Raw genomic sequence first — 22,598 nt, 5'->3', positions numbered from 1 at the left:
TTTTCTGTTATCCTTGACAGATTGTGCTCAGAAACTAGAGAAGCAATTTCATGTGAAGTGTCAGTATCTGAGACTACAAATGTTACTAAGTGGTAAAGCTGAAAGAAAAAAAATAGCATAGCAGAGTACAGACCTGATTTCCCCAATATACACACGTTATGTGAAGAATTCCCAAACTTATTGGTTTGTGTTCTGAATTCTATGGTAGCACACAGCTGCTTACTACAGTTGTGCTGATCACATATGTAACATCCCTCATAGGAGTTGCTTGTATGTGTAAGTAGAAATGACCATTATTACCTCCTGTATGGCCTACCCACCCAATAAGTTGTGTACTCCATCCGTTTCCTTTATCTGCCTAGTTTGTGTTCTTCATCCTGAATCAGCAAGCTTCTATGAATCCCTGTAGCTTGTGGTTTCAGAGCTTGCAGTTGTGGGGTTCAGTCCATCTACACTTTATATGGTCTTTTGTTTCAGTAGAGGCTTGGCTTATGGAGCATCCAGGCATATTTGACACTGGGAAGCTAAACAGTATAGCAGGTGCCCCCCATCCCCACTGTAGCTTTCACCTTATTAACCATATCCTTTGTTCCACTTCTGTCTGTCTACCCCATTCTAACTCACTTGGGAGATGTCAAGCAGATCAAAACAAAAAAAAAAACATCTCATGGCACCAAGACAGAAGTTTTAATTTATCTGTTGAGGTGGAGGATACCAGTGACTCAGTAAGCAAAGGAGGTTTTCAGAACCTACAGGTAGTTGAACATTATTACCTTCTCAAAAGTAATGCTGCCAACAGCAGCAGCTTCTTGCTAATCAGTGTCATGCTGTGAGAAGATAAAATTGGCCATAGGGATGCAAGCTAAAGAACCTTCTAGATCAGAATCCAAAGGTGGTGACCTCTTGCCAGCCTACAGGGCTGTCTGACCTGTTGGTGATGTGGATTTGAGAGTGCTGCTACTCTGCATCTCCTGCTTCACCAACACCCAGGCTCTCATTGGCCTGACCAGCCCATAACTCTCTCTGCAGTCTCCTGTTGTAGGTACCTTTTTTTTTTTTTCCCAGTGTTGGGAGTTTAACACTGTGTTCACAGCAAGCTCTGCTTTGGTGCAGCTGTATAAATTTGGATCAGACTGTGAAAACAACTAAATTTGGGGAAAGACGTGAGAAACCTTGTCTGGGACCTCCATTCACACACCTCTGCCCACTAACTCTAGAGCAGTATCAAAGCTTGGGTCCCTGTCTTTGTCTTTTGCCCAAATTGTGCCATGGGGATGTTGTGTCCGGCCTTGCTGGCTTCCTCCCTTGGTCTCAGATTGGCCTTGTCCTTGTGAACCTGTCTGGTGATTCCTGGACTATCAGCTGAACCTGTTTGTCATCAGCAGACCTCTTGACTACCAGGGGACTGTTCCCCTAATCAGCAAGGCCACCCACCTGTGTGCCTTGCTGTCACCTTTGGCTCCTGGCTTCAAATCTTTGCAAAGCAGCCTATTCGTGATGCACCCTGTTAGTTTTATCACAAGTAGGTAAGAGCTCTTCTCCTAATGGAAACTCATCCTCCAAGCCTCAAAAGGGATAAATATTGCACAGTTATGTGAAGGGGATAAAACAGTGTGATCCTGCATTGCCAGACTACCTGTGTGGTGCTGTAGAATTTGGCCTGGCTCATTCACAGCCCTGAGACACAATCTCAGTGTAACAGTGGGACTTGCTGAAGGCTGCGGTGGTCAGTCTGGACAGCACTCTTGAACACATTCTAATGTAACTGCAGATGCAGAAGGTGCTAACCATTGTGAAGTTATCCAAACCAGCATTAAATCCAGAATATTATTTTTGTATGCGTTTAGTTGGTTTAGTTTGCATATCTCACTTGCCTTATAAAACATGTGTGGCAATTTAAAAAAGCTGAAGTGCTGCATCTGGCAAGATACCAGAGTATGATCTTTTATTTCTCTAAAGTATGTTTTTATAATTGTATATATTTCTCTCTCTTATATTACAACTCATAGCTATTGCAATTTCCACCCCAAATGATAAGTTAGAGAGAATTAAACATTAATGGATCTTTTTGACTTGTATCACACATTGACAATATTATTTTCTTTGTACCATATGTTTACATATTAATTAATACGTATGCATAAAAACTTTACTTTCTAAAATACAGTTACTTTATCAGAATTGTTCCCTAGGAGGTAAGTCCTGACTCTTAAAAGTGTAAAATAATTCTTACGTTTGCTGAGTACCTATTTCCAAAGGGAGGGTTGTGAAATATCTGCGTCATAGCATTTTTCATTAAGTTGATATCAGCTCAAGAATTAAAAAATTATTTCTGCATGAAATAGATAAGATTTTTTTTTTTTATTCCTTCTGGAATATTTTAAATAGATGTATTGGGCCATCTGCTTTAAGGCTGTATACACCTTAAAGAAGTCTCTTTTGGTGTAATCTATTCAAATACTTTACTAATATCCAGTGCTTGAACAAAAACTCAGTTTTTCAGTTTGCTGTATTAGGACTTTGATGTCATGGTACCTTTGGTTGCCCTTAAAAGAAAGAAGAAAAGAACACTTGCTAGTTGTACAAGTGGATTTTTGGTTAACTGCATGCTAAGTAATTTAGGAAACATTTAATAACGTTAAATTTAGTTATAGAAAATTAAGGGATTATATGGTTTGAGATTTTTCACATATCTTTATTGCAATATTAGTACATGGAGTTTTACTTCATCCTCCACTGGATGATTGCTGTGTTTTGCCAGCAGTTGGAGATGGATGCAGGAATAGGCAAAGATAATTGGCCTACGATGCATTTGCAGCTACTAGTGTTTCTTGTCTTATTTTTTTCATATATAATTGAGACAAAGCTTTTTGCTTTATTTACAGGTAATCATAACAGTTTTCAGCAGTTTAAGTTCCCATCCACTGTCACATGCAGATTTTAATTGCATCTATACCTTTGAGCTGAAAGTATCACCAGTTTGTTGAAAGGGTAATACAGTACCTCTATTCATTTAGTCCCTGATGATCCTGACACTAAATGTGAGCCGGTGTTACGTTCTCTTGACAGACTTGTTGTACTAACGTGTTGGTGCTGAGACTAGAAAAATCAGTTCACGTACATTGTGGGACTGCTGTAGGCTTTGAACAGCAACAAAGCTCAGTTAGTGCTTAACTAGGGATGATGATTAACATTGTTCAGAATCCTGAGCAAGGTGCCCTTATACAGGGGCAAAGCAGCCTGTAAGCAAAGGCTTTCCTAAAAACAGTAATATAAATCTGTTTGAAATTATGATTTTAGGGTATAAGAAGCAGTAATAATGCGGGTATGATTCGTTTAGCATACTGTAAAATTTTCATTCCCAGGAGAGGTACATCAGCAACATCTTCATCATTTAGTCATAGACCAAGACTACTGTCAGGCATTTCTTCAGCTCTGTGAGATGTGTCTGAATTAATCCTGTATTTCCCATATATTTTATGAGATTGCAACATACACAGAATTGCTCATTGTTTGTGGTTGAGGTGAAGTCTTGAGAGGCAAATAATCTGAAAAGTTTCAGTAGTAGGGTGGGAAGTTCCTTTTCATTCTCCTGTGTTTGTCTGGAGGACTACATAACAACAAACCATCTTTTGTTAGTCTGGGAATGCCACTTTCCAGAAATGTAGTGTGTGTCTTGATTTATTTTATTTCTTTTTCCCCTGGGGTGTCATAATTTCTGACTAAGAGGTTAAAAAGTAAAAGTATTGCTTCTATTCTTTATTTACCTGCTGTGTATTTGAGAACTTAACTTCTTTGTGATAGCCTTAATGGAAACTGTGCTGGAGTAGGACTGGTGCTGACACTGAGGTGCATAGTGGTGTTGAGGGAATACTGCTCTTTTAAAACAGACTAATGCTGACCACCAACACCGAGTTAATATCTGACACTTCAGGCTGCTCTTTTCTCACTTTGCTTTGTTTATTTGTTGGCTGAACAATTCTAGCTTTTGCATTTGTTGTATTAATAACTGGGGAAACAACTCATTAATCCAGTCCAGAAGGGCATGGGTTGTCCGGGTTATAAGCTTCTTAGGGAATTGGGATTTTTATTTTTGTTCTCTGGAATCTCTTGAGGATTTGATAGTTGCTGTAACCACACAGCTGGAAAGCTTTGTATGATAATGTCCTAAAGAGCACAGCTGATGCAATGTGCTGCTGCAGTGCTGAATTGTGGTGTGAACAATACATCTTTTATTCCCCTTCCCACCTCTTTTTTTTTTCCTTGGTACACTGCACTGTCTGACATGAAACTCAGGAGCATACCAAAAAATTATAATTAGCTGCAGAAGGAATAAATAATCAGATCTATGAGACTATCCTGAGGGAGAGAAAAGAAGCATTCCGATGAATTAGGGAAAATCAGGCTTTCTACATTTCCCAGCCCCTGCGGCGAGCCTTTCAGGCTCTGCTGGCTGTGATGGAAATACAGTGCTTTTGTGGGTTTTTGTTTGTTTGTTTGTTTTTTTAATGTTGTTAAACATAGGATGTTCTTCATTTGCAAAGGTTGTGACCACTCCTCCTCTGCCAGTTGAAGCCACTCCCTACATAACCCAAACACGTTACACTCCATGATTCTGAAGGTATTTTACATTTTAACACTAGCTTTTGTGCACTGAACCACATTTCTTACAGACAGTACATTTTGAGGGGGGGAGAGAAAAAAAATCTTTTTTTTTTTTTTTAGGAGGCAAATAAGAATGATTCAAACAGCACCTCATTTTCAGAGCTCAGAAGCACTGTAAAATCAAGCTTGAAACACTGACCAGCTTTAATTTAAAATACAGCAATATGTAATTCATTAATTGTTTTAGTGCTGGTTTCTGTGTTCCAGTTCAGAATCCTATACATAGATAGCATGTAAATTGCTGCTAGCAGCATTCAGATTATATGTTTAAGAATTTAAAGCTTACTGGTATAGAATCATGTCATAGAGTTCAGATCTGATCTCTGGGTAGCTTTTAGTTTCGAATAAAGTTTAGCACTGAGCTCATCATGCTTGCATATATTCAGGTTTTGTATTTTTAGTTTCAACTGTGCCTTCTGTCATGGCTTGGATGACTTACATTTCCCACTGGTTTGATGAAGATGATTGGTATGAAGGACAACAACGAGTAAGATTTGTTTAAATTAATATTTTTTCTTATCTTCATTGTTTCTCTTCTTTGTGCTGCTGTTTATTACATTACTAGCACCAAAATTAATGTTTCCATGGTACTAAGAAGGGATTTTTTTTAGTACTTTTATTGGGATCTAGAATCATAGATAATGACATCAAAAATGATTTTAAGATGTTTCTAGCTGGATGAAATATATTGGAAGTTCAGTGGACAGCTGTTTGTATTTTTAGTTTGCATAATTTAATGACTAGAACCCTTTAATATCTAATGAGATAGAAATCGAGCACTTAAGCTTTTTGTATGAGGAGGAAATAATATACTGTGCATGGAATAAACTAATTATAGGCGTTAATTGAATAAAACCAAGCAAAATTGGGGGAGATGAAATTCATCTAGGTTCATTTCCAAGTTGTACCTTGGATATTTGTACATTTTTTTTCCTAACATTTTTTCTGAAGAGGAGGAGTGGTTACTATAGCAACATTTGCAGGATATCTTGAATTCCTTTTATGTTTATTAACTGCATGCCTTGGGCAAGCTTGATCTACTGCTGCTTTCATAGATTTAGGGTGAGAAGTGAACATAAGTCTCATTTCTTGCACTGTATTAAGCTCCTTTACATAACCATGTATTTTTGTAATTTCTATTCCTCATTTTGATAGTATGTTCTTAGCTGTTGAATCAGAATGCAGATGATGCTACTGAAACATAAGGGACAGCAGCTTTTTTAATTGTATTGTCATGTATCACTTGGTAATGTCATTTATATGTTCGTAAATATTTAAAAACTAGCAGATTTTTAATGCTTTTTCAACTGTTGTAATTTTACATGTCTCTTACCATATGAATGTCTCAGATGTAGAATAATCTGTTAATTGGTGCTCATCAGGGACTTGGATGTGAGATGTGCCCAGAGGTAAATTCGTCTGATATCACAAGTTCTTTCTTGGCAAGTAGCCAGCACAAAAGCAATCTTCTAGTGATTGTGGTAGCTCTGGGTTGGAAGATGAGAACAGAACTCTTACGGAGGGAATGAGATGTTTTATAGCAAGATAAGACGTGGTTATATGTATTATATAAGGCATCTAAAAGCTGGAGTTCTGGTACCAGATAAATAATTAATACTCTAGTTTTGTTACCACTGTTCTGTATCTCAGGTTGATTGTATGTAGCTCAAGATTCCTGGAGATGTATTAATGAATCATCAGCATTTCTCCTTCGTCTGTTTCATACCCTAGTATTTCTATTTAGATTATCGTTGTAAAGTTGCACATTAAAAGATACTTATATTAAACTATACAAGTAGTGTAGTCAAGGAAGTCAAGAATGTTCCTTTGCAAAATTTTTGCCAAGTTAGTTTTTGTAATGTTAAATTATTATCCTTACATTTTCTAAGCAGGGTATCTGTCTTAGATTAATGTTTTTGACTTTAATTTCAGATAAGAATTTGTATCTGCTTTAAAATTCTTATAGTCATGTCCATGAGATGCTTCTCTGTGTGTTGTGGAAAAGGAAGTTGAAATTGTTTGAGTGTGGATTATAAATATAAAAATATATCCTTAGCAATGTTTTCATAGCTAGTCGAAGTGGCTGAGTAAAAAACTCATGCAGCACCTACTTTATTATAATTTCTAATACCTGAGTGCTTGGCTTTGAAATAGTGTTCTGTTACTGTAGATTCCCCTTGGATATGTTTATATACTTCTGACCTGAAATACAAAGAGAAACATTTGATCAAAATTGTTTCAAACAAATTTTTTTTTGTCATTTACTACATATCTGTGCCCCATGTCATCAGACATGGGCAAAAATACCAGTTTGCAGAAGGACAACTTTGATTATAATTGCACAAATGATGTATTCGTGCCTGTACAAAGGGATTAGGGGAGCAGGTAAATGGAAAAATCTCTGTTTGCTGAGCTGGCACATAGAGCTTTGGCTCTGTGTTTATTGTGGAGGTTTAAAATCATTGTGAAAACTAGTAGAAAGTTTTTCTTTCTTTCTTTCTTTCTTTTTTTAAAGGCGTGCTTTTCCTAGTCAGCGTCTGAATAACTGATTATGTTCATTTTGAACACTTGTTAGGTTGTTTTCCATGCATTAGGAGATTTGCAGCCAGCATTTGCCTAACATGAATCTAGCCCAGGTTTCTGATATTTTTGAAGAATCTTGCTGAAATTCAAAGTCGTCTTCAATTATTCAGTACACTGAAAAACTGCTCTGTCTTGCAGACATGAAGAGACTTCTCATTATGCTTAAAGACCTCCATGTTTTTAATGAGGTGAATTCTTTGTCCATTCTCCGGTGCTTCAAACTGGCAGTTGAATAGGGCAATGAATGTGAAATGCCGTGGTTCACACATCATATTTTCACCTCTAATGGATTTTCCTACAAAGTTGGATGCGTATGTCGAATGTTTTTAAGGAGACTTTTTTATGTCAGTAAAGTAGGTCTTTAATTATGACATTATCATTGACATTCCCAAAAAATGGGGACGATGGACTGGATGAGAGGTAATACTGGTGTGTGCCACCCCTACAGGTGTGACAGCAAGTTTTCCTTGTAAGAAAACATACACACTTAATTGAATGATAGTGACAATAGAACTAATGGAAGCAGAAGCACTTGACACCTGAGTACATACAGCTGCTTCAGCTGGATTGACCAGCCTTTTGGTCTATACAGAAGTGTAATGATTAACGTCTGGATACTGCATATTCACTTCTGTGCACATGCCACTTTGTAGATGTACTCATATGGACCCCAGAGGCTCACAGTGTGGGTGCACGTTATTTGTTATGGTTGATGGTTGTAAGTTTGGGAATACTTGCAACGTGCAAGCATAGTTCCTGATAATTAATGGGTGCCAAGTAATGGCTTTAAACAGATGTTATTAATGTGTAAATGTTGCTGTAGTACAGTCAGAAAAAAACAACAAACAATGAAATGCACTGAGTACCTGAAGCAGAGGAAAAGGAATTAGGTTGGAATTAAAATGGTGCCTGTTAAAGAGCTGCAGTTGCCAGGCTACTGACATCGCTGCTGTGTGTGTGGGGTGTGCGACACAATGCTCAGTCTTTTCTCCTGCATCCTTTAGTAACTGCATTATTCTGTGAACATCAAGGTTTAGTTCCTTCATCTGTCAAGTTAAGTGATTTAATTCGACACCCAGAACAAGATTTTACATTTTTGGGAGCAGCAAGGTATTGGAATGAACATGGAAATTCGTAAGTGGTTTACAAAAAATGATACCTATGCTAAGGTAGGGATTATTAGGCATTTATCTGTAAGTCATTGATATATAGTCATGTCTATGTATCTAGTCCATTCAGATGTTATTTTTAAATAATATTACCTCTGTGGTATACAGAATTTCAATTTAATTTTTTCCTATATTTAGCAGCAAGGAAGGACTTTAAATGTTGCTGCTCATGCCAATTGGAAAAAAAAAAAAAAAAAAAAGGTTTTTGTTGTCCTCCCTCTTCCCCTCATCTCCTTGGAAACTGTGGGCATCCTTTGATAGCTTTCCCAGAGCAGTATTTTTATATGCACATTTTTTTCCCAGTGTATTCTTCAGAGCCTAATATAACTGTTTGTGTATCCTTTATATTGAAAGAAAATATTTTCAACAAAAGATGAAAAAAAATCTCCATTATTTAAAATGCAACATGTGTAGTCATATATATGTCTATAATATATATTCATTTATATTGCATTTGTAGATTTTTGCCATTTTATTCATGTTGTTTTGGTGAATGCTGTTTTATCCCATGTACTATAAGCATGTCCAACAGAAATCTGTAGTGCCTGAAAAGATCTGCAAGAAACTGCTTTGATACAAGGTACTTGAGAGACATAACAGTGTCACGCAACTGCAATTTCTTCTTCAAGATACAATTATAATGCATTTCAAAGCAAATGTTTCTTACTAATTACAATATATTTAAAGAATAGGGAAGGGGAAATATTAACAAGGTTAAAACAGCACGTATTAGCAAATAAAGTTTAAAGTGCCTGTTAAAATACAGCTCAAAATATTTTACGTATGCAATGTAGTTTCAGTTGTGAATATTTTTATTTTTTTTTTAACCTAAGGAAAAAACTGTATCAGGAATCAAAGTTTAATAATGCTTCCTAGGCATAAGCTACTAACTGGAGTGAAATAACGGAGTATCACAAAGCAGCATTTTTTATCCAAATGGTAATCTTACTGAGGGGACATTTTCATTTGGATATCAGATCTTAAGAAAAAAAAAATACAATATCAAAAAACAGTTGCTTTAAATTTAAGTTATGAGTGAAGTTTCTTATGGTGAATTTCTTCAAAAAAAAAAAAGTTACCTTTTGTCTTTAATGTAAGTGTGGAATAAAGAGAAAGCATAGTCAGATGTGTTCTTTTATTTGGAAAACAGTACCTGGTGCAGCATACCCAGTAAAATTTACAGGCATACATTTAGAACTAGGCTGAAATACTTTTTTAGCCATTTGATGACAATTATTTTTGATCATGATTAGTGTAGCCTGAAATCTAATCAGTGACGAATGCATTTGAAGACTTAAAATATCCTGAAACTACACAAATGTCCTGATAAAACAAACAAACAAAAAGGTTAGGTCTCTTAGGTGTTAATAAGCAGCATGGAAAACATGGAAATAGTGCTAATAATGGAACCACCTCCAAACCCAAAGTGCTAGTCAGTTTTGTGTGATGATGGTAATTGTAAATACAGCAGGTGGTGGTTGTTCTAGATTGCAGCATTTAGGCTTAAAATCCTTCTCAGCTGCCTAGAATAATATTTTCTTATAGATTAGTTTTCATATAGTCAACAATTATGTCCCTCTCTCCTATGAAGGTGAAAAAGACAATCTTCTGATTATGATAACAGGATTTTTTTTTAATATAGATTACTGTGGAATCCTGCAAGACAGGTGTGTCGTTACTATGGAGAAAAAAAAAAAAGAAATTCTGGTTTATCATCTATTTGAGTTTTTAACTTCCAGTTAGTTTTGCCTGTAATCAAACCATGAACAAAACTAGATTTAAAATATTTTCTTAGAGATTAAACTTCATCAAATCAGGAATATAATAGATTCCAGATAAAGAAAGAAGTTTTATTTTGTTTATTTTTTTAAAAAAAGAAAGAAAAACAAGAGAATCTGTACAAAATATGAGACAAATCCGTTAATTATATAAATATTTGTGGACTATTAATTTTTAAAGAAGAGTTCATTTTTAATCACTTTTATATGCAGTTAATCTATAAATTAAACCTATGATAATCTAATGTTATGTATCTGCCTTCTGATTATTCATGTGTTTAGGTTTTGTTTGTTTTTTCCAATTTTCATTATTTTTGTGTTCACATATCCACAGTTTTAATTGTTAGACCATCACTTTCTGAGTTTTGGCTCGTTACGCTATTTTGCGTTTTAGTAAATTATTATGTAATCAGCTGGATGACTTTAATTTCAGAAAACATGGCTGTTAATGGTGCCAGCTATTTTTTTATTGTGACTGGAAGAAATCTTTGTTGCAGTTCTAAATGCCCAAAACACAAATATTTCTGAATGTGATTGATACTTTAATTGTAAAGAAAGGGCCTTTGGATTTTGTAATCTTATTAAGAAGTAAAAGACTAAGTGGCAAATTCAGAAACTTGGAGACTATTTACGTTTGTCAGTTTGTGAGAGTGGGGGTGGTGATGATGATTCTTTAATTAATAAGATAAATTAATTTCCTAGGGACTCTTATTGATAGCACAAGAAGGATTGTAAATGAACTGCAGGGTAATGCAATTTATAGCATTTACGGAATGTTTATGTGCCAAGTATATGCCCCAAGCACATAAGAAAAATTTGAAAATAAAATTAATCATTCAGCTTCATTTTCATCCCTAGCATTGGAATTTCGTTTTAATACATACATAATACTTTTCTCATAAGTTTTTTTCAACATAGCCTGATAGTTCCCTTTGCACTATAGGTCACTGTTGTAGTTGTACAAAAACAACCCTTATGCTTAATCAACAATTGCTTTTAGCATTGCTTCATATCAAAAGTCTTCTTTTTTTTTTTTAATTCCCTCTCCTTTGTGGGGCTTAAATTTACCTGATGCTTGTTAAATTGACCATAACTCTCCTCACCTTTTACATTTATAGGCGCAGTTCCTTGAATTAAAGACCCTGTCCTCCTTACTCCATGTAGTGTTTTTCTATATAATGTACTTCAGTCTGTTTACCTATCCACAGTATAAGTATGTCCTTAAATGAGACATTCTTTAGTGTAGTTGCAGATGTAAATTGTCATGTCTGGACCTTTCCAGAGCCCACACTGAAGCACGCAGCGATATGGTGAAACTCAGCTAAATTTTCCTCCACCCATCTGCCCAAGAAGGATCTTTTCTACAGGTGCTCTTACTGATGCAAGTAAAATAGTTTTCTTTGGATTCCTTCTGCAGTCATTTGGACTTTGTTCTGACACTTAGATCACCATGTTGTGATCCACCTAGTCATCTTTATCAGCCTCAGTTGCAGCTGTTAGGCCACTGGAGTGATCAGAAAGTCATAAGTATGTCTTCGGGTTGATGGAGTTGGCATTGCATCCATTTGCAACTGGGTTGAACCTAGCTTTGTGTCACATGAGGACTGGTTTCTAAGTGATTCAGAAATTCTGTAAAAATTGGTGACCTTCCCTACTCGTCTGCTGCAAATATATTTACCAAGGCTTGTTGTGAACGTTTTCTTGTATCTCAGAATCACAGAATGGTTGAGGTTGGAAGGGACCTCTGAAGCTCTAGTCCAAACCCCACTCCTGCTTGAGTGGGGCTGCCTGGAGCAGACCATGTCCAGACAGCTTTTGAATATCTCTAAGGATGGAGAGTCCATAACTGCTCTGGGCAACAGTCACCTGCACAGTAGAAAAGTGTTCCCATATGTTTGGGCAAAACCTTGTGTTTCAGCCTGTGCCCATTGCCTCCTGTTCAGCACCACTGGAGCCTGGCTCTGTCTGTACAGCCCTCCTTCAAATATTTGTACAAATGGATATGATCCTCCCCAAGCATTCTCTTCCCTGAAGAGTCCTAACTCTCTCAGCCTTTCTTTGTGAGAGAGATGCTCCAGTCACTTACTCATCTTCAAGTTCCTTCATTACATTCTCTCCACTATGTCCATGTCTCTCATGTACTGGGGAGCCCAGAACTGGACCCAGTATTCCAGGTGTGGCCTCACCAGGGCTGAGTACAGGGGATAACCTGCCTTGACCTGCTGGCAGCACTTCTCGTGCATCCCAGGGTACCTTTAGCCTCCTTTGCCACAAAGGCATGGTCCCTCCAGTATTCTTATTACTACCACTTTCATGGTTTATTTTTAAAAAATAGCACTAAAAAATTGTTAACATACTACATAAATAATGAAGTGAGCCTCTCCTTAGAGGAGATGCTTTTTCGGTTCAAAGTGTTCTGGTTTATTCTTGTAAGCATATAACTATGCTTCATAAATAATAATTTAACTAAACTTTCTGGATACTTTTGTATCTCGTAAAAGAAAACTTTGAGTTTTCTGCTTCTTAGTGAGTTTTAGTCTGAGCTCCAAGTTTGATATGGTATATAAATGGTAATTATGGTTGAAGTTATGCTATAATGTAGTTCCATATGCAATGACACTTGCATTTCTCAAATATATAAAATAAATTAAAAATAACCTGTACTAATCTAAGATTACTAATAATTGGCACTACCTCAATAAAATAGTGAGAGACTATTGCCTGTCACTAATCTATGCATATGGAATAGCCAAGCTATCCACAGATAAAACCTTAGCAGAATTCTTTCTTCACATGCATCTAAATGACTTGCCAGATTTCTTTAATAAATAAAACATAAACAAGCCCTGTTGTGTTGCTTTTGTGTTTTTTGTTTTTTTTTAAAAAAGCAAAATAATTAATGAAGTCTTGATGAAAAGTGCCTACTGATAGGAAATTATTTTCATAATTTAGTGTACTTTTAGTTGAAAGTATGTGTTTGTATTGATTTGATATGTTTCATCTCGGTAGCATTTAATATATTAAGCCTTTGTGTTGGTAACAGAGTGTTTTGGTTGAAGATATTGCAGCACTTTTTTAATGATCCATAGTCTTATAAGGATGAGACTGAAGTGAATTGTACTATGAAATTGACAATAACAGTATGATAAAAGAATTAATATGCAGAGAGTGAGTAAAGTTTCAGCAAACAATTCCTTTGTAAACGTGTGCGTTCTTGGTATGTCAATGGGGAAATGGCCATGCTTGTGCTCTATCTAGCCAGCCTTTTGACATTACCATTGATCAAATATTGACCTAGGTATGTAATTGATCTGGCTCAATAGGGCATTTCTTGTGGTTTTATGTTAAAGTCCCCTCATTTTAAGCACAACAAGTAGTTGGAGAAACAATATTACAAAAACGTCTAGTATATGTTGGTGTTTTTCTTACTATTTCTTGTGTTTCACCGTTCTTAAAAGGATCTTGTGTTACAGCTTTTAAATTCCCTGCAAGTGGATATTTCCCTCATACATAGCAGAGAAAATTTGCTCTCACAGTAGTGGTCAAATATTGTTTGAGTGATTTTGTGCAGAGCATTATGCTTTTATTTAGAAAGTTTTGAACCTGAGTGTAGGAGAAAATAAACATGGTGAAGAACAGCTTCAACTAGTGCAAACCAAGATCTATTCAGGTTTTCATGTGCTATCTCCCACTCCCACAAATAGACTCCTCTGAGTGGTTATAAAATCCCTGCCATGCTTCACACTGAAGCCTGTGAATGTCTGCTCAGTGTATTTCTGGTTGTTCGTTTATACCTCGTAAACACAAGATTTTACTGTTAAAACATAAAGGTTAGCTATATTGTTAAGATACATATGCATTAAGTATGGGAACAAAACTGCATTATTCTTTTGTTTAACATTCTGCCTTCATGTTGTAGTTAATGATATTCTGTTTTAAAGGCAAAAATGTCACAGGTGAAACAAGTGGGTCTTTTAGCTGCTGGATGTCAGCCATGGAACAAAGATGTGTGTGCTGCTAGTGGGGACAGATTTGCCTACTGTGCTACCCTTGCTATTTATATTTATCAGGTAAGATTGTTTATATTTAACAGACTAGTTATTTTACATTATTGCTTATCTCATTTTGAGCCCTTTCAATATGTGTTTCTATTATGCTTTTGAAAGTATGATTACTGCTGAGAAGATATCTGTATAAAACACAGTCTCCCATTCAAGATACCTCTTCCAAAGTATTGTTTTTTCTGCTAGTTAAAAATAGTGCATAGAGTTGATGTGTAAGCATTGTATTTGAAGTTGTATGTATCTGGAATTGTAAAAGACTCTCAATCCAGCAAATGTCTGAGATGAATGAAAATCTGTCAAAGAAGAACAGCTTTTGAGAGAGAAATGAAGCAATTCTGTGTTTTCATTTGAAGCTATAGTGTAGAAGTAGTAATTTTAAGCAGTTTTTAATCCAGTCTGGGAAACTTTAAAGATGGAGCTACAGAGCTGTGGATTCAGTGGCCCACGTATCTTTGGTTTGGAGCAACTTATTACTTTCTTTGTTTCTGAACTGCACAGCAGCATGGTCATTTACAGTATCCGATTACTGTGCATCAATATGTAAAAAAAAAAAAAGTATAAATGCTATCACATAGAATTTTCAGATTGAGAAATACTGCATGAAATAAGGATAACCTTATTTGAACTTCATGAGTTATGCTGCTTGTGGGATTAAAATGAACTTTTCTGTGTCAGGTTTGGGGTTCCATGTTTTTTTTGTTGTTGTTTTTTTGTTTTTTTACTGGATGAAGCAAATTAAGGAATTAGGTTTCAAACTCAAGGGACGGAACATGGAAATGTAGATTAACTGTAAAGAATGCATTTTAGTATCCTTATATAAAAATCATGTTAGAGTGCAGTTTTTAAAGAAATACAGTGAGCCTGTTCCTACCACCTGCGGTGGGCAATGAGACTGTGTGCGTGAGGTGTGAGCAGGTGGATGACCTGGTCCGCCTCGTGGCAGAACTCAAGGAGGAAATTGAGAGGTTGAGGGATATCAGAGAGTGTGAGCACGAGACAGACTTGTGGAGCGACTCCCTGCATGGCCTGAAGGACAGGCCCCGGGGTGAGACACCCCAACTGGGGGTGGACCCCCTGCAGAGGCAGGGGACCTAGGAGTTGAGGAGGAATGGAGACAGGTCCCTGCTCAACATCACAGGTGATGCCCTCCCCCACCAGCCCGGCCTTCCCAGGTGCCCTTACGCAACAGGTTTGAGGCCCTGAAGCTTGAGAAGACCGGTAGCTGAGGCAGAGGTAGAAAGTCTACCCAGGAGGATGCCTGGGGTGAGGAACTCAACTCCACGCCTCAGGACTGCTTTCACTAGGACAGAAAGAAGGGTGATTGTTGTGGGCGACTCCCTTCTCAGGGGAACAGAGGGCCCTATTTGTTGGCCTGACCCTACCCGTAGGGAAGTCTGCTGCCTCCCTGGGGCCAGGGTCAGGAACATTGCCAGAAAGCTTCCCAGCCTGGTTTGCCCCTCTGACTATTATCCTCTTTTAATAGTCCAGGCTGGCAGTGATGACATTGAAGAGAGAAGCCTGAAGACCATCAAATGGGACGTTAGGGGACTGGAATGGTTATTGGATGGAGCGGGAGTACAGGTGGTGTTTTCGTACATCCCAGTGGTGGCAGGGAGGGGTACAGAGAGGACACGGAAAGCCCACCTGGTAAACACGTGGCTCAGAGGCTGGTGCCAACACAGAAATTTTGGGTTTTTTGACCATGGGGTGCTTAACTTGGCACCCAGCCTGATGGCTGCAGATGGGTCCCTATCTCTAAGGGGAAAACAGATCCTTGGCCAGGAGCTGGTGGGGCTCATTGAGAGGACTTTAAACTAGGTGAGAAGGGGGACGGAGCTGAAACAAGTCTTGTTAGAACTGTGCCAGGGGTAACAATGGCAAGGCTGGGAGAGAAGGCAGTGGCCCAGCTGAAGTGCATCTATACTAATGCACGCAGCATGGGTAACAAACAGGAGGAGCTGGAAGCCATCGTGCGGCAGGCAGGCTACAACTTGGTTGCCCTCACGGAAACATGGTGGGACCACTCTCATGTCTGGAGTGCTGCAATGTCTGGCTATAGGCTCTTCAGAAGGGACAGGCAGCATGGAAGGGGTGGTGGTGTGGCTCTCTCTATCAGAGAGGGTTTTGATGTCGCGGAACTTGAGGCTGGGAATGATAAGGTTGAGTCCCTATGGGTTAGGATCAGCAGGAAGGCCAACAAGGCAAGCATCCTGGTGGGGGTCTGTTATAGACCGCGAAACCAGGATGAGGAGGCTGATGAGGAGTTCTACAGGCAGCTGACAAAAGTTGCGAAATCAGCACTTGTACTTGTGGGGGACTTCAACTTCCCAGATATATCCTGGAAGCACAACACAGCCCAGAGAAAGCAGTCTAGGATTGTAGTGGGTTTCCATGGCAAGGTTTTGGTAGCAGGGGGCCATAGGGGTGGTTTCTGTGAGAAGGATCTAGAAGCTGCCCCATGTTTGGTAAGGGCCCCACTGCTGACCAGAGCTGAGCCAATAAGCGATGTTTTTTTGTGCCTCTGTGAGAGCATATTTAAGACAGGGAAAAAAACGCTGCACCACACAGCAGCTGGGAGAGTGAGAGGAGTGAGGAACAGCCTTGCAGGCGCCAAGGTCAGTGTAGAAGGAGGGGGAGAGGTGCTCCAGGCACCAGAGCAGAAGTCCCCTGCGGCCTGTGGTGAGGACCATGGTGAAGCAGGATGTCCCCCTGCAGCCCATGGAGTACCACGGTGGAGAAGAGGTCCACGCTGCAGCCCGTGGAGGAGACCACGGTGGAGCAGGTGGCCCTGCACCGACGGAGGCTGCCGCCTGTGGAAGACCCCTGCCGGAGCAGATTCCAGGCTGGACCTGTAGCCCGTGGAGAGGAGACCACGCAGGAGCAGGTGACCTGGCAGGAGCTGCTGCCCGTAGGGGAGCCAGGTTGGAGCAGTTTGCTTCTGAGGGATGGACCCCGTGGTACGGACCCATATCTGGAGCAGTTCTGGAAGAGCTGCTGCCTGTGGGAAGCCCACGCCGGATCAGTTCATCAAGGACTGCATCCCGTGGGTGGGACCCCACAGCACAGGGGACGAGAGTGACCGAGAAGGAGCGGCAGAGAAGAAGCGCTGTAGACTGACCATAACCCCCATTTCCCTGTTCCCCTGCGCCACTCGGGGGAAGGAGGTGGAAGAGGGTGGATGGGGGGAAGGTGCTTTTGGTTTCTTTCCTTTGTTTCTCACTTCTCTAGCTTGTTAGTAATAAACAATAAATCTTACTATCTCCCTATGCCAAGTCTGTTTTGCCTGTGAAAATAATTACTGCGTGATCTTCTCGTCCTTATTTCAACCTTTGAGCCCTTTTCATCATATTTTCTCCCCATTCTTCTTTGAGGAGAGGGAGCGAGAGAGCGGCTGTGGTGGAGCTTGGCTGCCCACTCGAGCAGAACCACGGCAAGGAGGTTTCTGGAGAGTGTGGAAGATAGCTTCCTGACACAGCTGGCTCCTCCCTACCAGGGAAGGTGCCCCGCTAGACCTTCTCTTCACAAACAGAGAAGGACTGGTGGGAGATGTGGTGGTTGGAAACTGTCTTGGGCAGAGTGACCATGAAATGGTAGAGTTCTCCATTCTTGGAGAAGCCAGGAAGGGGACCAGTAAATCTGCTATATTGGACTTCCAGAGGGCTGACTTTGAACTGTTCAGGACACTGGTTGGCAGAGTCCCTTGGGAGGCGGTTCTGAAGGGCAGAGGAGTCCAGGAAGGCTGGGCGCTCTTCAAGAAGGAAATCTTAATGGCGCAGGAGCGGTCTGTCCCCACGTGCCCAAAGACAATCTGTCAGGGAAGTAGACCAGCCTGGCTGAACAGAGAGTTGTGTCTTGAGCTTAGCAAGAAAAAGAGGGTTTACAATCTTTGGAAAAGAGGGCGGGCCACTTGGAAGGACTATAAGGATGTTGCGAGGCAGTGCAGGGACAGAATTAGAAAGGCCAAAGCTCATCTGGAGCTCAGTCTGGCGACTGCCATCAAAGACAACAAAGAATGTTTTTACAAATACATTAATGCAAAACGGAGGACTAAGGAGAATCTCCAGCCTTTACTGGATGCGGGGGCTAACTTAGTTATGAAAGATGAGGAAAAGGCAGAGGTGCTTAATGCCTTCTTTGCCTCAGTCTTTAGCGGCAAAACCAGTTGCTCTCTGGATACCCAGTACCCTGAACTGATGGAAGGGGATGGGGAGCAGAATGTGGCCCTCACTATCCATGAAGAAATGGTTGGCGACATGCTGTGGCACTTGGATGTATGCAGGTTGATGGGGCCAGATGGGATCGACCCGAAGATACTGAGAGAACTGGCAGAGGAGCTGGCCAAGCCGCTTACCATCATTTATCAGCAGTCCTGGCTATTGGGGGAGGTCCCAGTTGACTGGCAGTTAGCAAACATGACGCCCATCTACAAGAAGGGCCAGAGGGCAGACCCAGGAAACTATAGGCCTGTCAGTTTGACCTCAGCGCCAGGGAAACTCATGGAGCAGATTATCTTGAGTGTCATCATGCGGCACTTGCAGGGCAAACAGGTGATCAGGCCCAGTCAGCATGGGTTTATGAAAGGCAGGTCCTGCTTGATGAACCTGATCTCCTTCTATGACAAGGTGATGTGCTTGGTGGATGAGGGAAAGGCTGTGGATGTGGTCTACCTTGACTTCACCATTTCCCACAGCATTCTCCTGAAGAAACTGTCTGCTCGTGGCTTGGACTGGCATACGCTTTGTTGGGTTATAAACTGGCTGGATAGCCGGGCCCAAAGAGTCGTGGTGAATGGAGTCAAATCCAGATGGAGGCTGGTCACTAGTGGCACAACTTTAGTTGTGCCAGGTGTGTTTTAGGTTGGATATTAGGAAGAAGTTTACTGAGAGGGTTGTGAGGCATTGGAATGGGCTGCCCAGGGAAGTGGTGGAGTCACCATTCCTGGAGGTCTTTAAAAGACGTTTAGATGTTGAATTTAGCGATTTGGTTTAGTGGAGGACTTGTTAGTGTTAGGTCAGAGGTTGGACTCGATGATCTTGAGGTCTCTTCCAACCTAGACAATTCGGTGATTCTGTAACAATAATTTATAAGTGAAAACAATAGAATGCTAATAGTGCTTGGGATAATTGAATATTTGACACCTTTTCAGTGTAAGTAAAATACATAGGAATTTCATTTATTTAAATGTCAAGTACTGAGAATTGTTAATCCACAAAAATTTCATTTGTAAGCCTGTTACATGAGCAGTTCTCTGACCCAACAGTATTTAAAGTGAGCTTTCAAAATATGTATTTCTAAAATGAATTTTTACTTTTTGTTTAGCTGGATCACCGTTACAATGAATTCAAGCTCCGGGCAATTATGTCTGAGCATAAGAAGACAATCACAGCCATATCCTGGTGTCCGCACAATCCTGACATGTTTGCAAGTGCCAGTGCAGACAGTTTAGTAATTATTTGGAATGTGACTGAACAGAAAGTTGTGGCCAAGCTGGACAACACAAAAGGTACTTCAAACCTGGAGATCTATTTTTCAGTAAAGTTCTTTTCATCTCCACGTATCAGAAATACTTGACATACAGTAAATTCAAAGCATTCCGTAGGCCAGCGGTTTAATAATTGCATAACACAATATTCTTCTGATTGTTATAGTTCGTTTTAGAAAATTATGATAGTGTGTTAGAGGAAATTGCTCTGAAGTGTCTAGTAATTGGTGAAAAGTTTATTTTCTATAAAGTACTTGGCCAACTGAAGAATTTACTTTGTCGTTGATTATTGGTTGAGCAGAAATAAACATTTTTTGTCATAAAAAAGAATAAATAATTAAGATTTAAACATTGGATCATGTCTTTTCATGATTACTTTACAGTTAAAGTGAAAAATAAAATGTAGCATTCTTTACAGAAGTGAAAGCAAATAACATGTAGTGTTCAGCAGGTTCAAGTATAAATTATCAACAAAATTGAAAAATAGTTTTTGTTTAAATACCTTAATTCTTGTCCATCTGCATCTTATCTAAGGACTTGAAACTGCTGACGAGATTGTAATAGAGGTGTAGGGGGGTTGAAAGTCTATACCTGTCACCTTTCCCTGCCCAGTTCTCACTCATTCCCTTCAGTCAAAACCAGCACCTGTATTTCTGTCCTTATAGGCAATCTCTCCAGCTGTGCTTGACTCCTACATTTGCTTCCTTGGAAAACAGGTGTAACCCAAGGACAATTAGTATCTCAGGTTATTCCAAGATATTTTGGGACTCTCTACTCTGTACTTTTCAGAGGATTTAGAATACCCCTGAAAATCTTGTGTATCATGCATATCCTGCAAAAGGAGTAGTAGGGAAACACACGATGATTTGATCTAATCCAAACAGAATATTTGCTCAAATTATGCATTAATATGAAAGCTGATATTTATTTTTCAACACATTGCTTACTTAAAAAGCTACTTCAACCAGTGAATACATGTGAAGTAATATTTTTTCTTATTTTAAATTTTCTAAAATTGTATTATTTTTAGGATAATATACTTAAACATCCTATCAATAAGGTAGTGTTAAAGACAGCAAAAATAGCATTAAAGTATCAAAATATGAACAGTTGTGAATCTTCATCTCAAGAAGTTTGTCTTACTGTCATTCACCCCTTCAGACACGTTATTAAATTATGGGGATAATTAACGTTGGAATTGTTAAAGTCAAAACCTTTAAATGGCAGTCCTCACAGGTAAGTGCTACGCAACAGAGTTAACTGGCGGATGTCCAGAAAGAAGTTATCAAGAGTTTGCTGTAACTTACAGAGTTTTCCAGTTCTATCACAAATACCTGCCTCTGTTTTATTTATCCCTAGATTAAATTACATTATGTTTAAAAAAAAAAAAAAAAGAAAATTGTAAAATTGTCAGTGTTTTACTATTTTACTAGCTTAATAGCAAATAGCTAGCAATAAAACAATAGTGGTAGATGGAATTGTGAATGAATGACAGGATTGTTTACAGGATCAGATTTAACCTCTCTCATATATGTGATTGGCTTTGGCACTAATGAAATCAAGTGTAAGTATCATGAAATACAGCCGATCAAAGTAGTATTAAAATAATTTGAGAAATATTTCTGCTTTCTGCATATGGATACTTGTAGGTTACTTTTATATTGTTTAAATTTCAGTCTAATAGTTTTTATGTAGAAGAATAATTGTTTCTACAGCTTGTCAAGACAGTTGCTGATACTGGGCCCAACAGTAATATACTGAATTTCCTATTCTGGTTCTAACAAGGTTTACCTGTATGTTTCAGGAATTCCTGCGTCACTTAGTTGGTGCTGGAATGCAGGTGATGCAGTTGCATTTGTGTCCCACAGAGGTCCCTTGTACATTTGGACTATCTCAGGACCTGACAGTGGAGTAACTGTACATAGAGATGCACATAGTTTCTTGTCAGATATCTGTCTATTTAGATGGCATCCAAAGAAAAAAGGAAAAGTAGTCTTTGGACATACTGATGGAAGTCTGTCTATTTTTCAACCAGGTAAAAACTGATATTGGAATATATATGTATATATTTTTGTTATTGTCTGTTGCTTCTTTACATGTAATTCTGATTTTTTTTTCATTTAGATTTTAGAAATATAGGCACATACATAAAACTTGTCTTTAATTCATAGTATTTCTCTTCCTTCTATATCACAGAAATATATTTGTTTAGTTGAAGTGTGCAGAGCATTTTCTTTCTCGCTTCCCCCTTTTGATAAGTCTAACAAACTTTTTCTGGGGAATGATAACAGCCACAATTTTCTACTGAATTTTCTTTATTTCCCAGTAAGTTTGTTAATCCAAATGGACAGACTTGAATTTTTCACTAGTCTCTTACTTTAATTCTGTTTGTTCTAGAGCCCCCTGCTTCATATTCTAGAGTCTGCTGACTTTTTCATTTCATTTAATGAATAACAGTGTGTCAGAATTTGTGTCAGAGAGTTTAGGATTCTCTTCTCAAAGAGACTACTTGGGCAAGAGTTTTTCTCTTTATGTTTGTAATGCACAGAGCATGTGTATGCATACTTCATTAGCAGAGTACTAGACTAATTAAAAAAAGGGTTTTGCTGAATAAGGACATGTCTTTTCAAGTTAAAATTCAGCACTCTTTCATAAACAGCTTTCTGTGAAGACACATAACGATATGAGATGGACTATTTAGATTTTTTTTCTTTTCTATTTCTTTTTCCTCCACTGAAACATGATTTTTCAACTTTGAGAAAAAATAGTTCTTTAAATAAATCATTCGTTTTACACATTATATTCCAACAGCCATTGAAAATTTGTTCCCCTTCAGTTCACTGTAATAAGTTGTCAC

The 22,598-nt window shown here is 38.8% G+C and overlaps 1 protein-coding gene across 4 annotated transcripts in view; it reads left to right on the top strand.

Annotated features, from left to right (window-relative positions):
• Window positions 1–22,598, top strand: part of WDR17 (WD repeat domain 17) — a 64,335-nt gene that overhangs the window by 6,019 nt on the left and 35,718 nt on the right. The window contains exons 1-5 of one of the 4 annotated variants that reach the window (XM_072037283.1): window positions 3,863–4,621; window positions 5,052–5,152; window positions 14,137–14,265; window positions 19,579–19,762; window positions 21,546–21,776. In XM_072037283.1, the coding sequence (XP_071893384.1) occupies window positions 5,087–5,152; window positions 14,137–14,265; window positions 19,579–19,762; window positions 21,546–21,776 (610 nt within the window). In that variant the 5' untranslated portion in view covers window positions 3,863–4,621; window positions 5,052–5,086. Of the gene's footprint in view, window positions 1–3,862; window positions 4,622–4,664; window positions 5,153–7,317; window positions 8,383–14,136; window positions 14,266–19,578; window positions 19,763–21,545; window positions 21,777–22,598 lie in introns of those variants that run through there. The other 3 variants (XM_021277737.4, XM_072037284.1, XM_027456379.3) reach the window with 3 other exon arrangements.

This window comes from Anas platyrhynchos, chromosome 4 (assembly GCF_047663525.1).
Source record: "Anas platyrhynchos isolate ZD024472 breed Pekin duck chromosome 4, IASCAAS_PekinDuck_T2T, whole genome shotgun sequence".
In the NCBI taxonomy this organism is placed as follows: Eukaryota; Metazoa; Chordata; class Aves; order Anseriformes; family Anatidae; genus Anas; species Anas platyrhynchos.
Note: the sequence above shows the minus strand (reverse complement) of the source record. Positions and strands in the feature narration are given on the sequence as shown.